General features: G+C 52.8%; 2 protein-coding genes across 2 annotated transcripts; both read right to left on the bottom strand.

Annotated features, from left to right (window-relative positions):
* Nucleotides 1–845: 845 nt before the first annotated feature.
* LOC128854329 (uncharacterized) lies at nucleotides 846–10469 on the bottom strand. The gene is made up of 10 exons (XM_054086763.1): nucleotides 10284–10469; nucleotides 8985–9103; nucleotides 8082–8088; nucleotides 7523–7601; nucleotides 5087–7095; nucleotides 4744–4842; nucleotides 4321–4474; nucleotides 4007–4068; nucleotides 3066–3161; nucleotides 846–2951 (listed from the first exon to the last, which is right to left on the bottom strand). Exons 1-10 carry the CDS (start codon nucleotides 10467–10469, stop codon nucleotides 2691–2693), a joined length of 3072 nt encoding a protein of 1023 aa, XP_053942738.1. The 3' UTR covers nucleotides 846–2690.
* Nucleotides 10470–11014: 545 nt separating this feature from the next.
* On the bottom strand, nucleotides 11015–20468 carry SF3A3 (splicing factor 3a subunit 3). The gene is made up of 17 exons (XM_054086609.1): nucleotides 19936–20468; nucleotides 19624–19671; nucleotides 18787–18839; nucleotides 18037–18142; nucleotides 17577–17649; nucleotides 17141–17232; nucleotides 16664–16746; nucleotides 16175–16313; nucleotides 15800–15868; nucleotides 15378–15445; nucleotides 14925–15032; nucleotides 14540–14609; nucleotides 13710–13874; nucleotides 13501–13611; nucleotides 13312–13402; nucleotides 11860–11915; nucleotides 11015–11307 (listed from the first exon to the last, which is right to left on the bottom strand). The coding sequence occupies exons 1-17, from the start codon at nucleotides 20029–20031 to the stop codon at nucleotides 11230–11232; spliced, it is 1506 nt and encodes a 501-aa protein (XP_053942584.1). The 5' UTR covers nucleotides 20032–20468; the 3' UTR covers nucleotides 11015–11229.
* Nucleotides 20469–20915: the final 447 nt, after the last annotated feature.

Raw genomic sequence — 20915 nt, 5'->3', positions numbered from 1 at the left:
GACCTCTTCTCCCACCAAGCTGGGATCAGGATAGCCCCAAGCCCCCAGTCTCCCGCCAAGCTGGGACCAGGAGTACCCCAAAACACACACCCCCTCCCCAACACCGGGCCAGGAGCGGGCGGTGGTGGGGCAGAGGGGAGCTGGGAGGTTTCCCAGTGAGACCATTGTGGAGACAGTGGCTGCCCTGCGTGTCAGCTGCTGCTGGAAAGCATCACCAGCCAGAGTCGTTCTCCTAGTAGAGATGGGGAGTTTGCCCCGAGGCAGCTCTTTCTGGAGCTGCAGACAGCCAGGATCTAGGATTGGGAAAACCCCAAGAGGTCTCTGCTAAAGTAACCACTCCGCTGTCAGCTTTTCCGCTCCCACACAGGATGAGAGGAGAAGAGTCTGGAACCTCTGCTATAAACACAAGAACCATAGGGCTGGGTGGTATTTTTGGGATGGAACCCCTAGGTTTATCCTGATCTTCCTGTGGATGTGATGGTGTGGCTTAAATCAAACCACAAGCACTGACCCTGCTGTGGTTTGGCTGCCCCAGGCACACGGCCAGTTCCCTGCCACGTGGAAGGTCCATCTGTCCTTTCAGCCAGGCTTTTTTCCATCCAATCCCACATCCCCTGGGCAGAACTTTCCAGCCTCCAGCACCCAAGAAAGACTGAGGGAAGCGCAGAGCCCCGCAGGACAGCTGGTGCTGTGTCTCCAGCCAACGCACCCAGACCCTCCCCATGGTCCCATCGTGTCCCACCACGCTCGACCTCCCCACTGACCAGGGTGACAAGCCACAGCTTTAGTATTTTCGCAAGCTTTTCTTGAAGAGACAGCAGTGACAGAGGACAGCATGGGGTTTGCACGCTCGGCAGCGCATCCGCAACGGCGAATCCTACACACCAGCTCCGTGGGATGCAAGAGGAGGCAAGGGGAGCACCGGGATGGGGTTCACGTTACAATGCTCACAGCTCTGCTCTACCCCTAGCAGTAAAGATTCACAGCTGCGATACAGGATCATCCAAAACATAAGACACTTTTAGATTAATCCCATTTTCCTGCCTAAGAAAGGGAGATGAAACAGGTTGCCCAGGGAAGCTGTGGCTGCCCCATCCCTGGAGGGGTTCCAGGCCAGGCTGGATGGGACCTTGGGCAGCCTGATCCAGTGGGAGGTGTCCCTGCCCATGGCAGGGGGTTGGAACGGGATGGGCTTTAAGATCCCTTCCAACCCAAACTATTCTATAATTCTATTCCATAAAGCATAGAGTTTTCCCTACCCGGGCAAGAGAGATTTTAGTACCAGCACAGCTTTAAACTACAGAGCAAGAGGGTTCCCAGACAGGCTGTGCCACAAGCAGCTCAGTGATTCCAGAAGACCCTTTGCCTTCAGCCAAGGAAGAACTTTGGGATTTTGAAGCAGGCTTAACACCCTCTTGTTCCCAATCCCAGCATCCACAAGGGGCACACGCTGTAGGAGCTCTTGGAAATCCTAACTATCTCAGAAGGAGACAAGTTTGGGCAGGGTGGAATACCCCTGCGTAGCTTCCATGGTGCATGGATCAGGTGTTTTTCCTGCTGCTACGCTGGGGAAGCCTCGATTCGAAGTATTTCCAATTCACTGAAATGTAGGACACCGACCAGGAGCCAGGATTCACCAGTCCTGGGAAGCTGCAGGATTTAAGTGATGAGAGGTGGGACTTGAGAGCTGCAGCAAGGTCCTGTGCAGGGCAGCTACGGAGCCAAGCGGAGTGAATCCAGGCAAGCGTAGCTGCCCAACAGCAGACCAGATGCAGCGGTGGTGGCCCTCTCTGCTGGTTGTGCTGCCAAGCTGCATGAGGAGCCCAGGGGGAAGAAGGTTTTCTTGCATTGGCTTCAGGAACACCTACAGCAACTCAGCTGGCCAGGCAGTGACTTGTACCCTGCCACCCCCCGAGCCCTCGGGGCCACTGCTGGAGATGCTGCTGGAAAGATGAGGAGGAAAACTGCTACTGCAGTGTGCTAATGGAAGGGCTTTCCTGCCTAACCAGCCACCCAGGAGAGGAGCGCAAAAGGAGACCTGGATTTTGCCACGTGCTTCAGTGTCCCTGGTATGCAATATTGGGGCTCACGAAGCCCCAGTGCCTCTCTTTTGCATCAGATTCATCCTTTCCAGTTGTAACCACCCAGAAGAGGCTTGAACTGAGACTGGGAAGCAGGTGGAAAACAGAGAGCATCCCATAGAGGGGGCATCCCACAGGGAAGCTGCTCAGATCTCCCCTGCTCTGCAGGAGCTCACGCAGAGAACCAATGTCTTGGCTGTGAGCAGCCAGCGGGATGAAGCCGAGCACTCTCACCACGCCAAGGGAGCCCCACAGCCACACACGGTCAGGACCTGAGCAGCTCAAAAATGGGAGGAGTTCTCAAGCAGAGCATCTGAGCAGATGCCCACAGCATCTTCTCAAACTAGGAATGCTGCGCTGCAGGACTACACGAGCAGAGCAAAGGGCCCATCAGCAGCCTGCAGGCATTGCTGCTGCGTTTGGTGCAGAGGTTGGGGTCATCCTGTGGGCTGGAGGCACCAACAGAGGTGGAGAAGAGGCCACCTGCGCCTGGGCCACCTTGTTCCTAGGAGAGGGATGGAAGAGAGAGCAGCCTTGGCTGAAGTCAGAGAGAGACAGGGATCCTAAAGAGCGCTGTGGAGCTCTGCTGCGGAGCACCTGGACTGCTGCTTACCCCCAGAGGGAAACTGAGACCCTGTAATTCAGGAGCAGGACCACCCCACACGCAATGAGCTTCAGGAGAGGGGTTGGAGCCAGCTGCCCAGCACCGTTGACGTGAACTTTGCCATCCAGTTTCAGACAGCTTGCTTTCAGGGTCGCTTGGCAGCACTCCTGGTAACAGGCAGTCTTCACCCCACTGCTACAGACTGGTTTGGCAGCCTTGCAGGTTTTGCTACATCCCGCCACATAATTTAAGCCCGTTTTCTTCATCTGGAAGGAGGAGAGAGATGTTAGTGCAAGGGTCCTACCAAGCCTTTAGTATTCACATCACAGGGATGCATCCCAGCTCATAAATGGTCCTGCTTTTCAGCCCCAAAGACGTACCTCACAGAAGTCCTGTCCAACAATGCATCTACCAAGAGTCTTCTTGCCTTTGAAACATCCTTCACCGTGACAGGAGAATGCTGTGCACACCTTCTCCTACAAGAGAGGACCAAAGGAATATTCACCAGTCCAGAGAGAGGACTCCTGGGACAGGACCTGAGCTTCAGATTGTCCTTCTTTCCTGACGACTCTCCCCTAGTTAGTTGAAACACTTTTTAAGCATTAATCATAGAATCATGGAATGCTTTGGGTTGGAAGGACCCTCGTAGCCAGTTCTACCCCCTGCCATGGGCAGGGACACCTCCCACTGGATCAGGGGCTCCAAGCCCCATCCAACCTGGCCTGGAACCCCTCCAGGGATGGGGCACCACCACTGCTCTGGGCAACCTGTTCCAGGGCCTCTCCACCCTCACAGCAAAACATTTCTTCCTAAAATCTCATCTCGATCTCCCCTCTTTCACCTGAAACCCTCTAAATCCTCCTCTGCCCTTGGTATGTGGCCAATAGATCTCAGGTGCTGTAGATACAAAGACATAAAAGCCTGACAGCGCCTGTCGGAAACTACGGGGAACTTGAGTGAAACAGCACCATAGCAAATAAATTTCAAACCTGCTTTTTCTTCCTATTAAGAGGGCTCTGCAAAGATAAGAAGGACCTTCCCTTTCATGTAGGAGAAAGGCTGCAGTGCCCCTTGGGACCCCCCATCCTCAGAAGGTTCAGCATGCCTTCAGTCTAAGCTGCTTGAATCCATGTCAGTGCTGGGCTTGCTTTGAGGCTCGTTATGGACTCTTCTCTTTCAAAGCTTGTTATGGATTAGTTCTCTTTCCAGAGACAGCTTTTGACCCCATAAAGCAGGTACAGAAGGGCCCCTTCCCTCTCCTCCTGCTCAGGGGGAGCTCAGCCACCCCAGCAGCCACCAAGAGAACCTGCCTGGTACCTACATTTCGGGGAGGAGGTCGAGGGGTGGTGGTGCTCGGCGGCGTGGTGGAGAGCGGCAGGTCACCTGCAGACACACGAGGAGCCCTGTGAGGCTGCACCCACCACAAAACCCGCTCAGAGCCCCCCACAGCCGCAGATTCCCCAGCACACTGCAGCTGGAGCTACTGGGCCACCCCTTCCCCTCACCCCAGCTCTAAAGGAGAGCAAACCTTAGCGTGGAGGAACCATGGCGATGCAACCATAGCCAAGAGTTTGCCCACCCATCTCCCTTCGGCACAGCAGGATTAACCTCAGACTGCCAGATCGCTGCCGTTACCGTAGGAGCTGGCGTTGAGCTGCAGGCAGAGGTGGGATTTGCAGCAGTCCAGGACGCAGTGTTGAGTGCTCACGCTGCTGTTGGTCCTACACATCTCCGTGCCGCACGCGCTGCTGCACCGGGCTGTGTAGTTGGTGCTGGAGAAGCGATAGAGCTGCAAGCAGGGAAAAATGTTAGGAGTGCAAAAAGATGCTGTTACAAAGGAGCACAAAGAGAATCGTAGAATGGTTTGGGTTAGAAGGGACCTCAAAGATCATCCAGTTCCAACCCATGCCATGGGCAGGGACACCTCCCACTAGAAATAATAAAAATATCATAATAATTAAGTTAAAGACTGCAAGAGAGAGAGAGAAAGGAAACAGGAGCCCGGCACAGGCTTAATAAAGGGAAAACAGACTTGCCCTGTCTCAGCAAGCACTGTACCTCGCAGAAGGTCTCATTACGGCAGGTCATCGTCTTGTTGGCATGGGCTTCATCCTGGTAACACCGCTCCCCAGAGCACTGAAAGCTCTGGCAGGTGAGCTGGAGGGAGAACAGAGGAGGTTGTCACCGCACAACGAAGGCTCCTCGCACAACACCGCGTGCTGTCCCCAACCACAGCTTCACCATCCGGAGGGGCTGGCTCTGCGCACCCACCCACCACGGGGCTCCCCTTCCACCCCAACAGATGCTCTCATGGGACTCTTGGATCCCACAAGGGGCAAATCGGGCTAAAGACCATGTCCACGGGGCTGAAACAGCCAATGACCCTCTTTCCATCTCTTACCGGTGTTTCTTCTGTACTGTTCACAGAGGCATTGGTGGCCACCGAGGTGTTGTTGGCACGCACCAAGGCATTGCGGGAACCAATCGGGGCACTGGGGGCACCCGCCAAGGTGCTGTTGGTGCCCACTGAGGCGTTGTGGATACCCATCGAGGTGTGGTGAATGCCCACCACGGTGCTGCGGTCACCCACCGAGGCATTGTTGGTGTCCACCGAGGCATCAAGGGTTCCCACCAAAGTGCAGTGAGCACCCACCAAGGCATTCTTGGTGCCAGCTGAGGCATTGCAGGCACCCAACGAGGCATTCTTGGTGTCAACCAAAGCATTGTGGGTGCCCACTGAGGAGCTATGGGCACCCAATGAGGCATTCTTGGTGCCAACTGAAGCATTCTGGGCACCCACTGAGGCATTCCTGGTGCCAACCGAAGCATTGTGGGCACCCACTGAGGCATACTTGGTGCCAACCAAAGCATTGTGGGCACCCAACGAGACTTTCTCGGTGCCAGCCGAGGCATTGTGGGCACCCAACGAGACTTTCTCGGTGCCAGCCGAGGCATTGTGAGCACCCAACGAGACTTTCTCGGTGCCAGCCGAGGCATTGTGGGCACCCAACAAGGCATTCTTAGTGCCAACCAAACCATTGTGGATGCCCATGGAGGTGTTGAGCGTGCCCACCAAGGTGTGATTGGCACCCAGTGAGATATTGTGGGCACTGACCAGAGCGCCGTGGGCACCCACTAAAGCATTGCTGGTGCCAACCACAGCCTTGTGGGCACCAACTGAGGTGCTCTGGGTACCCACCGAGGCATTGTGGGTACCCCCCAAGGTGTTCTTGGTGTCAACCAAGGCATTGTGGGCACCCACCGAGGCGTTGTTGGTGCCAACCGAAGCATTATGGGCACCCACTGAGGTGCTGTGAGTGCCCACCGAGGTGAGATTGGCAGTGACCAAAGCACTGTGGGCACTGACTGTGGTGCTTTGGGCACCCAACGAGGCAGTCTTGGTACCAACTGAAGCATTGTGGGCACCCAAGAAGGTGCTGTGGACACCCAACAAGGCATTCTTGGTGCCAACAGAAGCATTGTGGGCACCCAAGAAGGTGCTGTGGACACCCAACAAGGCATTCTTGGTGCCAACAGAAGCATTGTGGGCACCCACCGAGGCATTGTGGGCACCCCCCATGGCGTTCTTGGTGTCAACCAAGGCATTGTGGGCACCCACCGAGACGTTGTTGGTGCCAACCGAAGCATTATGGGTACCCACTGAGGTGCTGTGAGTGCCCACTGAGGCGAGATTGGCAGTGACCAAAGCACTGTGGACACTGACTGTGGTGCTTTGGGCACCCAACGAGGCAGTCTTGGTACCAACTGAAGCATTGTGGGCACCCAAGAAGGTGCTGTGGACACCCAACAAGGCATTCTTGGTGCCAACAGAAGCATTGTGGGCACCCACCGAGGCATTGTGGGCACCCCCCATGGCGTTCTTGGTGTCAACCAAGGCATTGTGGGCACCCACCGAGACGTTGTTGGTGCCAACCGAAGCATTATGGGTACCCACTGAGGTGCTGTGAGTGCCCACTGAGGCGAGATTGGCAGTGACCAAAGCACTGTGGACACTGACTGTGGTGCTTTGGGCACCCAACGAGGCAGTCTTGGTACCAACTGAAGCATTGTGGACACCCAAGAAGGTGCTGTGGACACCCAACAAGGCATTCCTGGTGCCAACTGAAGCATTGTGGGCACCCACTGAGGCATTGTGGGCACCCACTGAGGTGTTGTGGGTGCCCACCAACGAGCTGTGGGCACCCACCGAGGAATTTTGGGTGCCCACTGAGGTGTTGTTGGCAGCAGCCACCAAGTTGGTGGTGGTGGAGCTCACGGTGGCGTTGTTGGTGCCCATCGAGGTTTTGGTGGTGGTGTTCATCGAGGTGTTGTGGACGGCCACCAAAGAGTTGTGGGTGGCCACTAAGCTGTTTGCGGCACCCACCGAGGCGCTGGTGACTGCATTGTGCTCTGGAAGACACAAAGATCCCCTTAGTGAAAGAAACACCAGCCTTGGAGTCAGCAAGCCCTGCATCCCCTCCTGAGCCTCTGCATGGTCCAAAGGCCCTTGTGGGAAGTGCCATCACGTTGTGGTTGGGAGGTGGATGGCAGTGAGGGACAGGAGGTCCCAAACAAGGTCACTTGCAGCTGGTAACCAGGCAGCCTGACAGGTCAGAGACCACAGAGTGCCGCAGAGGCCCTGGGGACAGGCCAACAGCTTCTAACTCCCCTTTCAAGCCTCACTGCATGTGGAGAACAGCCTTTTCTGGGGTCAAAACCTCAAAAGAACGTTCCTCAGTGCTGCTCCATCCTACAGAAGACAGCCTGGAGCAGCCAGGGCACAAAGTCCCTGCTCCCCACAGGAGTCCCCAGGTTTCTCTTGGGGTGCAGAACTCACCTGCCGTGACAAGAAGGTCCTGGGCGCAGAAGTGCAGAGCCAAGATGTAGAGCAGCAGGCCTGGAATGGAGGGGGATGACTGAGACCATCACACCTTCAAAAGACCAAGTGCAGCCCCTTCCCAGCCTCCCCAGAGCAGGGTGTGGGCAGCTCCCCTCAGGAAGGTTGTGGGGAGCCCGACGGACACCTCTGAGTTCAGGAACCATGCCGGCCACAGGGGACAAACCCTGCTGCAGAAAGACCCACCCAACCTGTTCAAGACCAGGTTGAATGAAGCTTGGAGCAACTTGATCCAGTGGGATGTGTCCCTGCCCATGACAGGGGGTGGAACCACATGGGCTTTGAGATCCCTTCCAAACCATTCCATGACTCTAGGATCTGCCCAGAGCCCCAAGCAACCAGCGGTCACCCCTTGCCCAGGGAGCCTCTGGCATAGCCTCCAGCACCTGGGGAAGGGATGGGCGTCTTGGGCTCTCCAGGATGGATGGTGCCCCCATTACCTTGAACAGGGGAGACGAGCCACCGGCAACCTGCCATCTTCATCCACCAGCAGCCTCACCCGGCACCTGGGAGGAAGAGGCATGGTCAGAACTGGGTGGCAGAAGGAGACATCCAGCGGTCACTGGTGCTCCCGGAGCCTCCCCGGGGTGAGGTAGCAGAAACAAAACCAGGACAAGTTACATCAAAGAGACTTTCCCCATTGAGGGTTTTCCTTCGAAGAAACCTTTCTCTTAGGAAATACTACAGCCTTTTTCTGGGCACCATGGGACAGCAGACAAATTCAGGTTGTCCAGCACTTTGTTTTCAGTTCCTGTAGTGGCAGAACTTTCTTTTCAAGCAGGAATAAGTACCTGCCAACAACACCCACCAACAGCAACTCTGAAAACTGCCATCCAGGTAGTCTCTCAGCCCAGAAATCATCTCATAGATCAATAACCAAACAGTTCCGCACCCTTGTCACTCTGCCTGCCTGGACTGGTTGGACTCAATGATCCTGGAGGTCTTTTCCAACCTAGTGATTCTTCAGGAGCACCATAGAATAGAATCAGAGAACGCTTTGGGCTGAAGGGGCATTTACAGACCAACTCTCTTGCAGGAACAGGGACATCTTTAACCAGATGAGATTGCTCAGAGCCCCATCCAACCTGGCCTTGAACCCCTCCAGGGACGGGGCAGCCACCACTGCTCCGGGCAACCTGGGCCAGGGTCTCACAACTAAACGTTTCTCCCCAAGATCTCATCTCAATCTCACCTCTTTCAGCTAAAAACCATTCCCTCTCTTCCTTTTGCTGCTCTCCCTGATCCAGAGTCCCTCCCCAGCTTTCCTGGAGCCTCTTTCAGCGCTGGAAGCTGCTCTGAGGTCTCCCCGGAGCCTTCTTTTCTCCAGGTTTAACAACTCCAACTCTCTCAGCCCGTCACCTCCCGAGAGGCTCTCCAAAGCCTCCAAGGCTGCCACAGCCACCTGCCTCTGATGGGCCCCATGGGCACAGCCCGGCTGCCAGCGAGCAGGAGTCCCGCAGGAAGCCACGTGTGCCCGTTGGTGTGGAAACCTTCCACCAGTGCTCCCAGCAAGGCGCAGAGCTGCCAGGAGCACGGAGAACCGTAGTTACAGGTGACGCTTGGCACCACGCAGCAGCTTGACGATGCTGTTGCAAGTAAAGATGTGAGCCACAGGCAGCAGCACCCATCACGGGAGGACCCAAGCCCACCACTGCCCAGAGAAGCATGACAGATCCCTTCCCAGCAGTTCTTGTTGAAGGAGAAAGCAAGCCTGGTGTGAAAAATGCCCAATTCCAACCTTGCCTGTGCCACAGGCGCTCAGGACGTGGTGAAGAGCAACACATAGCCCTGTTCATTCTGGTACACATCTCCTGGGGACCACAAAGAGCACATTTACAGCTGATGTAGCTTTCCCTAGCGAGAGATGGAAGTGCTCTGGATCATAAAGAGCCGTTGCACTGCCAAGGCTCAAATATTTCTGCTTAACTCACAATAAACAGTCACATCCTTCTCTCTTCTCCAGCCCTGTGGGCATCTCCCGTTCCTGCCAGTCCCATCCCAGGACAGCGGCGCATAGAGGATTCCTCCTTGCTTGCTCCTCCGAGAGGGCACAGAAGCCACTGCCACATCACGACAGGGAACACGGGGCTTTCTGACAGCCACGAGGCTTCATGATGGTGCAAGTTCAATGGACAGAGGTTTTCAGCTGGAAAGCTCTTAGTTCCGTCCTTGCACGTGGCTTCACTCCACTGTCACGTCCCAACTGCAGGGGGTCTGCACAGCATCCAACTGCCCAGAGTTGCCTTCTGCTGCTTACCCCCACCATTTAGGAAGTTCTACCTGCATTGGCGCTTCCCATGACTCTCAGCTTTCCGCTGTAGGGATCTCTCTGCTTTCATTCCAAATCTTTACCCATTTAGCTATGGAAACACTGGAGACATGACTCCTAACAGGCTCCAAGGCCTTCAACAACCATAACAATCCCCTCCTTTTATGTTTTACACCCAGTTAGCATTCCCCAAGGACCTGGAATGGCTGAAGCTTGCGAAGAGACTAAAGGCTCTTTGTTCAGAGTGAAAGACAAGCCAGTGCGGACTCTCTCCCACCTTCCAGACCAGGGCAGCCAACACCCTGGGCAGGTTCGGACCTCACGAAACACGGTGTTGCTCCAGCACAGCCCAACCCGGCTCCAGGACAGGAACCAACACCCACCAGACACGGCCTCATCCCAAGAATGACTCTCCCCAATGCATGGACTCACCTCGTTGTCTGCTCCCGATTCCCAGCGCAGGCCGGCAGCCGCTCCAGCGGTGAAGTGCCTCTGGGTTCCAACAGCACCTCGGTGCCTGCGGCTCGCCCGGGTCCTGGCAACAGCCCCACCCCTGCCAACCGCTGCTGCGTAACCCATCACCCCAGGGAAGCGCGTGTTCCCTGCTGCTCTGCGCATCCGGCGAGGCAAACGGCCCTGCACAGGGACAGAGAGAGCTTTGAGGGCAGAGGTGTCGCAGAAGCCAACTCCACACCAAAGCGAAACCCCACCTGAGGTGCTGGAGAAACCACCACCAGTTGTCCACACAACCCAACTCAAAGAATAATCAATTCTCTGACAAAATTCCAGCAGGTAAATCTTCGCAGGGAGACAGATCTGCAGTAGCAGTGGCAACGCCATCTAAATACATTTGTTTAGCAAAGCGGTGCAAAGAAAAACACAGCAGGGAGTGGGGCAGGACCGTTCCACACCGTCAGCACACGATGTTCACCTGGGCTTCACAAAGCCAATCCTTGCCATAAACGTTTCCATCAGAAGGGGAAAAAGGAAGAAGCCACTATCTGCACAAAAAGCATTTATAAATTATATATCACCTAAAAAGGTTGGACCAGATGATCCTTAAGGTCCCTTCCAATCCGGCATTTTATGATTCATTTGAAAAATACCACGATCAGATCTCTTCCTTCCAGCACATGAAAGCAGACGAGGCTCTCAGCACTTCCTACATGAAAACTGGTTTATTTTTCAAGGGGGTTATTTTTAATACAAAATAACGTCACAAATCTGCTTTCACAAGGGGCTTCCTAGAGCAATTCTATAAAGGATCCTTGAAATCTATATCCATGCACATAAAAAATCCAGGAACTGAAGAAGAGCTGGAGCTGCAGATGTGTCTCCACTTGCTTTCCAGACGTGAAATCCTTTACTTGAGGAAAAGCTACAGCAGCCCCTGACGCTTCAAGTCTTCATAAGTCTTTTTATTCACCACATTCCCACTGGAATCTTCATATTCCTCCTAGAATGGAAGGAACAAGTTCAGACCCCTGCAAACAGCCTGACTCGGGTGTACTGCAGCATCTGAGTTCCAGCTCAAGCTGCACCCACGACACGGCCGCTCCGCCAGGAACCTCTCAGCATGACAGAGCGCAGGGTTCTACCCACACAGGCTCCAAGAGAAGGGCTCATCCAGAGCCTAAGAAACAAGCTGTACCACAGGTGGCATTTCCCACAGCTTATTGCTGAGAAAAGGCACCGGTGTGAGTGAACACGCTGTGCACAACAGCTCGGGTTTCTTCCCACGGGCAGCCGTGGCGCTGTAACACAGCGTGTGGGGATTCTTACAGAGTCTGCCCTGTCAGCACTGCCTTCAGTACAGCACAAGAAGTGCGTTTCGCATCCCACCACCAACGGGAGCCATGCAGCCAGCAGCACTGGCTCCTGCCGATCTCTCCCATATGCAAGGGACTCCCTTAGGAATCCCGATGGATCCAAGCAGCTCATGCAAGATAAACACGGGGTTCCACATGGACAGGACCAGGGACATCCCAATGCCCCTATGACATCTCACCTCTGTGTCGGGCTGCCATCGCTCTGAAGCTTTCTGCTGTTTCAGCTTTGCCCACACTGCAAACACAAAGTCAGACAGGATCTGATGCCGTTTCCCTGACACACCAGCATTTAATCCACTAAGACATACAAATAAGTTGGGTTTTTGTTTCTCTTTTAAAACACCAACACTTTATCAGTCCAGGAATTTATCCAATATCCACCACAAACGAACCAATCCCCGGAGGGTTTACTAAAAGGAATAAAATTAAAGCAAACAAGGCTTCAAAGCAATCATTCAGGATGGGATGAGACAGACAAAGGTGCAAACCTCAGAGACACAGCTCCGATACAATGACAGTTTATTTGGGAAAGCAAAGCTTTGCCCACTTGGTTGCTTCTAGGCAAGAACCCATGGATTTCCAGGACCCATAATCAAGGTGGGGCGGTTCGGGGAATCACCCTCTGAAAGCAGCTGCCTCCTCAAAGCACCAGCACAGCTCAGCCGTACTAAAACACCATCAGTAACTCCCATACGCTGCAGGCTTTTGAAATCCACCTACAGGCTCTGTCATTTCTGCAGGGTCTTTCTGGCTTCCCCAGGAAGATGCTGGTGCCAATCAGTTAATCGAGAGCTACACAGGATGATGCAGCCACACTCTGCCTCAAGAAACAGGGCACATGGCTGAGATTCCATACGCAAAAGCACCACAAAGGAAACGGCTCGCAACCCATGTGCATCACGCTGGCATTCCCAGCACCTGCCTACTCTTGCAGATACCCAACAGAGGACAAAAGTCCCCTGGACTAGGCACTGGTGAGGCTGCACCTCCAATCCTGGGTTCAATTTTGGGCCCTTTGCTCCAAGAAGGATGTTGAGGCTCTGGAGTGCGTCCAGAGAAGAGCAACGAAGCTGGTGAGGGGCTGGAGAACAAAGGTTACGAGGAGCGGCTGAGGGACCTGGGGGTGTTTAGCCTTGAGAAGAGGAGGCTGAGGGGAGACCTTATTGCTCTCTACAACTGCCTGAAAGGAGGTTGTAGAGAGGAGGGTGCTGGGCTCTTCTCCCCACTGACAGGGAACAGGACGCGGGGGAACGGCCTCAAGCTGCGCCAGGGGAGGGTCAGGCTGGATATCAGGAAAAAATTGTTCACAGAAAGGTTCATCAGGCCCTGGCAGAGGCTGCCCAGGGAGGGGTGGAGTCCCCATCCCTGGAAGTACTCAAAAGACAGGCAGATAAGGTGCTCAGGGACATAGTTTAGTGGCAGACAAGAATGTTTGGACTCAATGATCCAAGAGGCTTTTTCTGACCTGGTGATTCTATGATTCTAAGCACTGACAGGGATGGTCCAAGGAAGGATCATCCCACATGCACCCTGTTTCACATTGTCCTTTCCGACACCAATTGCTGGGCAAAGGGCAGGACAAATTCCTGGTAAGAGGTAATACGAGCGGTTCTTATGCCACCACTACTTACATGAGACTGCGTCCTCAATCTGTGTGACATTGGCAAAATGCGCCGTGTTGGGAATGCCCAGGCATCTCATCCCGTGAGCGTGGCGCCACTCCTGAGAAGAAGAGGGAAGAAGTCAGGGATTTACGAGTTCCTTATTATAAAGATCATCTGAAAACAGTACCAATGTTTTTGTAGGAAAGCGTTACTCACCGCAAAGTGACGCTGAAAAGCTTTGGGCCCTCGGTAGGTGTAGTTACCGCAAATCTCACAGTTGTAGTTGATGTTTAAACCATGGAGTTTATACAGCCAGTATGGGATCGGCTGACAAGCGAAGAGAAACAAAGATTAGGCCAAACAAGGCAGGTTCAGCCAGCTGTGGGGTCTATGACATCTCCCACTTTCCCAGATCCAACCATTACCTTGCCGTCCCAACCAAGAGGCAGATTTTTAGGATTATAAATGATTTCATTTTCTTCATCTTCGCTCTCACTCTCGCTGATCTGCTCCTCCTCTTCCTCCTCCCTCTCCTCCCCTGTCCGTGCCTGCTTACGCTGCACGTTCTCGTGAGTGAGATGTCTCTGCTCCTGGAGCGTGAGAAAAGTAGGAATTGCTCATACAATGCGACAGCAGCAATATAAGGGCAAACTCTTGCAGTGTGAAACATTTCCTCAATGCACGGAAGAAGAGGAATGGAAAATCAGTACGAAACGGAGAACTCTGACTTTATTTAGCCCAACAACTGAAGTTTTTAGCATACCATTCCCTGCTTCCAAAGACTAAAGCAGCACTTCCACTAGCACTCCTAAGAAGAAAAGCTAACAGCAACAGCCACCCTGCTGAAAGCGTTGCCCCAAATTGAAGCAGGGACTTGAGGCAAGCAGCGAGGCAGAACAAGTCGAGGTTTCGCTAAACCCCGTGACTTAGGCATAAACAGAAATTACCTATTTCACTGACGTGGCGCCTAGGAGAGATGGAAAAAAACCCAGACAAGACAGGGTTTGGTACCTGGTTCTGCTCAGAAATGCCTGCCAAATATTTAGCTAATGGAAATAGAAGCATAACCCATCATATTCTACTCACTGTCACAAAAAGCCATGGGTTAACATGCTTGTTAAAGCATTAGGACTCTGGAAAATAACTCTTCCAGACACACTGCCTACTAAAGCACTGCATAAAGATCCAGGTGAGCTTCCAGACACTACTGGACAGGTCTGAAAGAAACAGCTCGAAACCAAAATAAAATGCTTACCCCAAGAACTTCCACATACTCATAAATCTGAGCTTCCAGGAACGCAAGATCTTTGTTTCTTTCAGTGTCTCTGGAAACAGATACAGAAACTTGATATCAAGTCCATTCCAAACTGCAGTCGTCAGGTGAATGATAAACTCCTAAGGACACGCCTGGCTCATACACAGCAAGAAAATGCACGCAAATAACAAAACAGCTCGTGTAAAACAGACCACATACAAATCATTTGGCTCTGATATCTTCCATTTGTCTCAGGACTATTCAGCCAACATGAAAAGCTTCAAGACTCCCTCTGCCACGACTATACAAGAGTGGTATCTAGAGAACACTTCTCATCCAAGTGACCAGAGCCCCACCAACCTTAGAACGGTCTGTAGGAACTCACCTTTTGCTTCCTTTTGTCTTTGGATTCTTAGCAAACAAGGAAGGATCAAGTGCTTCCAGGGATTTCCCTTTAGTACTGAAAAGTCTCTGAGCACGCTCTTCCAGGGTCCTAAGGAGAAGCAGGAGGAGGTGAGTCCAAACCACAGTTTGACATTTCCTGAGAGCTACTTGAATTCATGCAGCAAAATCCTACATTTAGCTACTTCAGGACTGTGAGATTTCCCATTATCTTTGTCTTCATTCCTTAAACTACATTCTTTTATATGGGAGACTTCAGTACAGGACATTTTTTGAAACAGCAGATTGCAGCGTTCCCTGACTGGTTCTACGTTTCAAACATCATTAAAGTCATTCTTGTACAACAGGGAGATCCAAACAAGCATCCTGCAAAGGAACACAAGGCAGGAAGACCTCAAAAACCAGAAAGGAGCTATAAAAAAGGGCTGCACCTTACCCGCCACATTTCAGTCCCAGGGCCAGCAAAGCTGATTTTAATCTGTCCAGTCCCAAGGAGGCCAATTCCTGTTCAATTAAAGTAAATCACAGTAAGAGAGAAGCTAGAAAACAAACAGAATATGGACAAGTGTACATTTTAAGTCCTTAAAGAACAAAAACCCAAACGACAAACAGCATTCAAGAAAGGACAATTGAAGGTGCACAACTCCCCACCGGAAAATGAGGAATGTGACAAACCCAACGTTATCTTTCGAGTTACACCCCCTTTATAGGAGAAATTAACTCATCAGCGTAATCCAAGTTTTACTCAGAGAGCACAGAGCCAGAAGCAAAAGTGCAGCAAGGAAAATTCTGAAAAGAAACAAAATGACTTCAGCTGCTCAAAACTTCACTATCAAGTGCAGAGCCCTGAGAACTTACCTCCCAGGAGGAGAATGCTGAGAGATCCAGGTGGGCTCCGGCGTGAGTGAGGGCGCTGCTGGTCTCTTTCTGCAACAAAAAGCACATGCAGGATCTTTGAGACATCCCACACCTGAGGCAATAGGATATTCTAACCCCATTTCATATAGAAGAATTCTCTCACTGAACTGAGCAGCAGAACAACAGAAAAGATACAAAACAAGCAAAGCTTAGTACAGGTTAAATTCAAACTCGTGGTTTTCAAACTCCAGTTTGTATCAAACAGCACTATTGTGATCACAGCCACACACCTCACTACTGGAACTTAACAAAAATGATTCCTAGAAAACCTCTCACAAATACAGGAATGTTCACACGGGCGCAACGCCTGCTCACCGGCCAGCCAGGGAATGTCCCATTTTCCCACTTCTTCTCAAACTCAGTCTGGATTTTCCCAAACAGTTCATTCTGGTCCAGTAACGGTTTCACTCGGTCTGTGTAATCCTGCAGGTACTCAAGAAGCATTTCCAGGTACCTGGCAGAGTAATCACAAGCAAAGGCAATTCAATACCAACCTCTACCACGTACTGGAAGGTAATTACCCCTTCTACTTAAAGGGAAGTCACTAAGACGATGACTTCCAACACACGATCTCTAGATGCAGCAGTTACCAGGATAAAGTAAGATCCCTCCACTGAACAGAACGTGGCTTTCCACATCTTTGCTATGCTGCCTGTTTCCTCAGGGCTCAGCCTGAGTTACAGCTCAATGACCCAATTTACATGAGTTAAGCCTGACTTAATTACACTCCCAGCAGCTGTACCTTTCAGAAGCAAATTCCTTCTCATCAGCTGTCATAAATGAAGCCAGGAGGGAAAGGCTCACCTCTTATATTCAGCATTTTTTCTCTCCTTGGGGATATCAAAGAGTTGGTCAAACGTGGATAAGTAAGTGATGTAATCCAGTTTCTAAGGACGAAAAAGTTTTAGTCAGATTTTGCACAAATTAACCACATTAACCTCCAGATTCCAGACCAGAAGAAAAGCACCAGCTCCTGCCACTGCAGCGGCCCGGGGTTCCCGGTGTGTTGACGTGAGAGGAAAAAACAGAAGCTTTTTACAAGGCCATCATTACACTAACAATATAGAGAGATCAGCTGGAGAGAATAGGAGAGGAGTCACGTAGCAGCATTCAGGATTCAGACGCTATCAAGCTGCATGTGCAACAAAGTGGCTCTAAAATGGCTGTTTGGAAATACACATATTTACCTCAGGAAAAAACTCAGGAAGCAACCATGCACCAATCACAGAAAATCCCCTCGGTCTCAGGCACTGAACCACCCAAGTGCGTGCAGCTACTCACCTCTGACGACTTCAGATTGATGTACTTGAGATAACAGTCGTGCAGATCCAAGTATCGCCCGTACCCTTCCTCGTCCGTGAACTCCACCAGATCTGCAGGAAAGATCATGAGGAGCGTTATTACGAGCTCAATCTTCCTAATTTCTATCCACATGCTTTAGAACTTGACAAAGAGTGGACTGAGCAATGCTTAGGGAAGGTGTTTAGGATGTGAGCAGGATATTCCCAGACCGGATACCCCTCTGCCGCGACGTGTCAGGAGCTCTGCTACCCCCGAATATCCCAGGGGCTGCAGGGCAGAAGAATTTAAATGATAAAAGAACAATTTTCCAGAACTTTGAAACATGTAGAACAGACCAAACACCAGAGTGCAGAACAGCTCCCAAGCATTACCCACATTTTCACTTCAACCAGCCTCAGAGCAACCACCAACTTACTTTGGGCTTCTTCACTCGGGTTGTCCCTGGCCTTCAGCAGCTCCTCGAACTCCACCGACATCGGAACACAGATCTGCAGGAGCACAGAGAAGTTACTGAACAAACGATGCCTTCAGCTAACAGCCCAGAATAATTAACTTGAAACCACATCAGGACTGCTAATGGAACAGATGGTTGAAGTGTTTCTCTACCGTGACTTTAGCTCAGCTCAGAAAGCTCCTGAGCGAGCACATGGCAAGCAGAGAGCACAGCTGGCACCCCATATCTCCTCTTTGTGCTCCTCTCTCAGGAGCCCATCCTCTGCCTCCAAAGCAGAGCCTGACCCCTGAGCACCTCCTTTTCTCAACTGAGTCAATACTTGTACATTAAGGCAATTAAACTGGGTAATAACTGTTTGTTGCAGGGATGAGGCCCAACAGACTACAAATTGCCTGCTCTAATGAGGCAGACAATCAGTTACCTCGTTTGGATGCTTCCGGTGAAACTCCTTAATTTGTTTCAGTCTGTTGTAGAATTCTGCAAATTCATTTGGCCCCGAAATGGCACTGAGTTCCTCCTTCCGCAAGCTGCGAGTTCATGGAGAGGGACAGATTACAAGTGGGAAAGGAAACACCTTGGCACCAATATAAGCTTTTCCCAGGTCTAGCACTGCAGTCGGACACGCAAAGCTCTGGTGAGACCGGCTGCAAACCTCCAAAGGTCCCCCAGCTCTTGCAAACTGACACTGTGGGGCTCCGGATCCCATCTCCCGCTGCACAGAATCCACAGAATCATAGAATAGTTTGGGTTGGAAGAGACTTTAAAGATCATCCAGTTCCAACCCCTGCCATGGGCAGGGACACCTCCCACTGGATCAGGGGCTCCAAGCCCCATCCAACCTGGCCTGGAACACCTCCAGGGATGGGGCAGCCACAACTTCCCTGGGTAACCTGGGCCAGTCTCACCACTCTCATTGTGAAGAAATTCTTCCTTATGTCCAGTCTCCAACCCCAGGCCTTAAACCCAGAAACCCTCAAACCACACATCCAGCACAACGTATCCAACGCACAACCTGGGTCCTGCAAGCCAGTTCACAGCCCGATTCCTGCTCAGACCAGCATTACTCATCCTGTATTCACAAGTGATTCCCAGAGCCTCGGGCTCTCCTGTTGCCAAACACACGGACACTTGGCTGTGCCCACCCTGGAGAGGCATCTGTGCAGGTGCTCACCCATCCTTGTCGTCGTACAGGTCTCGCAGGTTGCCGCTCACCTCCATGTACCTCTGAAAGGCAAAAATGAGGCCCTGTGTTGCCAGCACTGATGCTGAAACCAGGCTGCTCTGCCCACCCTCTCCACCAGTACTGGGATCATAGAATCACAGAATCGTTTGGGTTGGAAGGGACCTTAAAGATCATGATCTAGATGATCTTTAAGGTCCCTTCCAACCCAAACGATTCTCTAATTCTATGATCATCCAGCTCCAACCCCCCTGCCATGGGCAGGGACACCTCCCACTGGCTCAGGCTGCCCAAGGCTCATCCAACCTGGCCTTGAACACCTCCAGGGATGGGGCAGCCACAGCTTCCCTGGGCAACCCGTTCCTCACCACTCTCACCACTCTCAGAACGGAGAAATTCTTCCTTATGTCCAGTCTAAATCTGCCCCTCTCCAGTTTATACCCATTGCGCCTCATCCTATCACCACAAGCCTTTGTAAACACTCCCTCCACAGATTTCTTTTAGCCCCTTCAGGTACTGGAAGCTGCTCTAAGGTCTCCTCGGAGCGTTCTCCTCTCCAGGCTGAACAATCCCAACTCTCTCAGCCTGTCCTCAGATGGGAGGTGCTCCAGCCCTCGGATCATCCTTGTAGCCTTCTCTGGACCCATTCCAACAGCTCCATCTCCTTCTTACATTGAGAATTCCAGAAGTGGACACCCAGTTCCCCCAGCACCAGGACAAGGCCCCCTCTGCCCCCAGCTTTGCTACCAGGATAAGGTCCCAAGGTTACGCTTGCCACATGTACCAGGACAAGGCCCCCAGCCCATCCCGCGGTGCTGGCGCACTCACGTCCTGCATGGCCCGCGTCCGGTGGTCTGAGTTGATCTGGTCACGGAGCTGCAGGGAGAAGAGCAGGGTGAGTGGGGAGAACGGGGAAAAGAACAGAGAGAGCGGGGAGAGGAGCCGAGGGGCAGCGGGGTTAATGAGGGGAGTAGCGAGGAGAACGGGGAGAGGAATAGGGAGAACGGTGTTAACGGGAAGGAGAGCGGGGTTAACGTGATTAACGTGGTGAGGGAGGTTAAGAGGGAGAGGAGCAGGGTTAACGGGGTTTATGCGGGGTTTATGCGGGGTGAACGCGGGCCCGGGCAGCTCCGCCCCTACCGTGGACTTCTTGGTGAGCATCTCCTTCACCATGACGTCCATGAGCCGCTCCCGCTCCTCGTGGTACCGCCGCTGCTGCTCCAGGATCGTCTCCATCGCTCCCCCCTCCGCTACCACCAACGCTGCTGCTGCGCCCGCTTCCGCTTCCGGTCCCGCCTAGCGCGCCAGAAGCTCCGGCCGGGCTGTGCCCTGCGAAAGTGGTCCGGGTCCCTCCTGTGCCCTGCAAGAAGCGTCCGGATCCCCTTGTGCCCTACGTGAAGTGTCAGGGTCACAGAATCACCAGGTTAGGAAAGACCTCTTGGATCATCGAGTCCGACCATTCCTATCTGCCACTAAACCATGGCCCTGAGCACCTCATCTGCCCATCTTTTAAATACCTCCAAGGATGGGGACTCCACTCCCTCCCTGGGCAGCCTCTGCCAGGACCCAATGAACCTTTCTGTGAAAAATTTTTTCTTGATATCCAACCTGAACCTCCCCTGGCACAGCTTGAGGCCATTCCCCCTTGTCCCATCCCCTGTCACTGGGGAGAAGAGCCCAGCTCCCTCCTCTTTACACCCTCCTTTCAGGCAGTTGTAGAGAGCAATAAGGTCTCCCCTCAGCCTCCTCTTCTCCAGGCTGAACACCCCCAGGGCCCTCAGCTGCTCCTCGTAACCCTTGTTCTCCAGCCCCTTCCCCAGCTTCATTGCTCTTCTCTGGACACACCGCAGAGCCTCAACATCCTCGATGTCCTGCTCCGCACGGGCATGGGGCAAATTGTTGCCTTTCCACATGAGTCCAGGACCCCGCAGCCTCATCTGGATGGGAGCATGCAAGCTGTGCCCCCGCACTATCGCACACTCTGCCACTGCAGGGCTTGGCTCACACAGGGTTTCTCGATGGAAGACTGCATGTCCTGGCTGGAAGCAGGACCTCCTGCTCTCCTGCCCACAGCAGGGCTGGAGGTGCCCTCAGCAAGAGGGATGCAAGGCTGACAGCCA

The sequence above is a fragment of the Cuculus canorus genome, chromosome 22 (assembly GCF_017976375.1).
Source record: "Cuculus canorus isolate bCucCan1 chromosome 22, bCucCan1.pri, whole genome shotgun sequence".
In the NCBI taxonomy this organism is placed as follows: Eukaryota; Metazoa; Chordata; class Aves; order Cuculiformes; family Cuculidae; genus Cuculus; species Cuculus canorus.
This window is presented reverse-complemented; position numbering and strand designations above follow the sequence as displayed.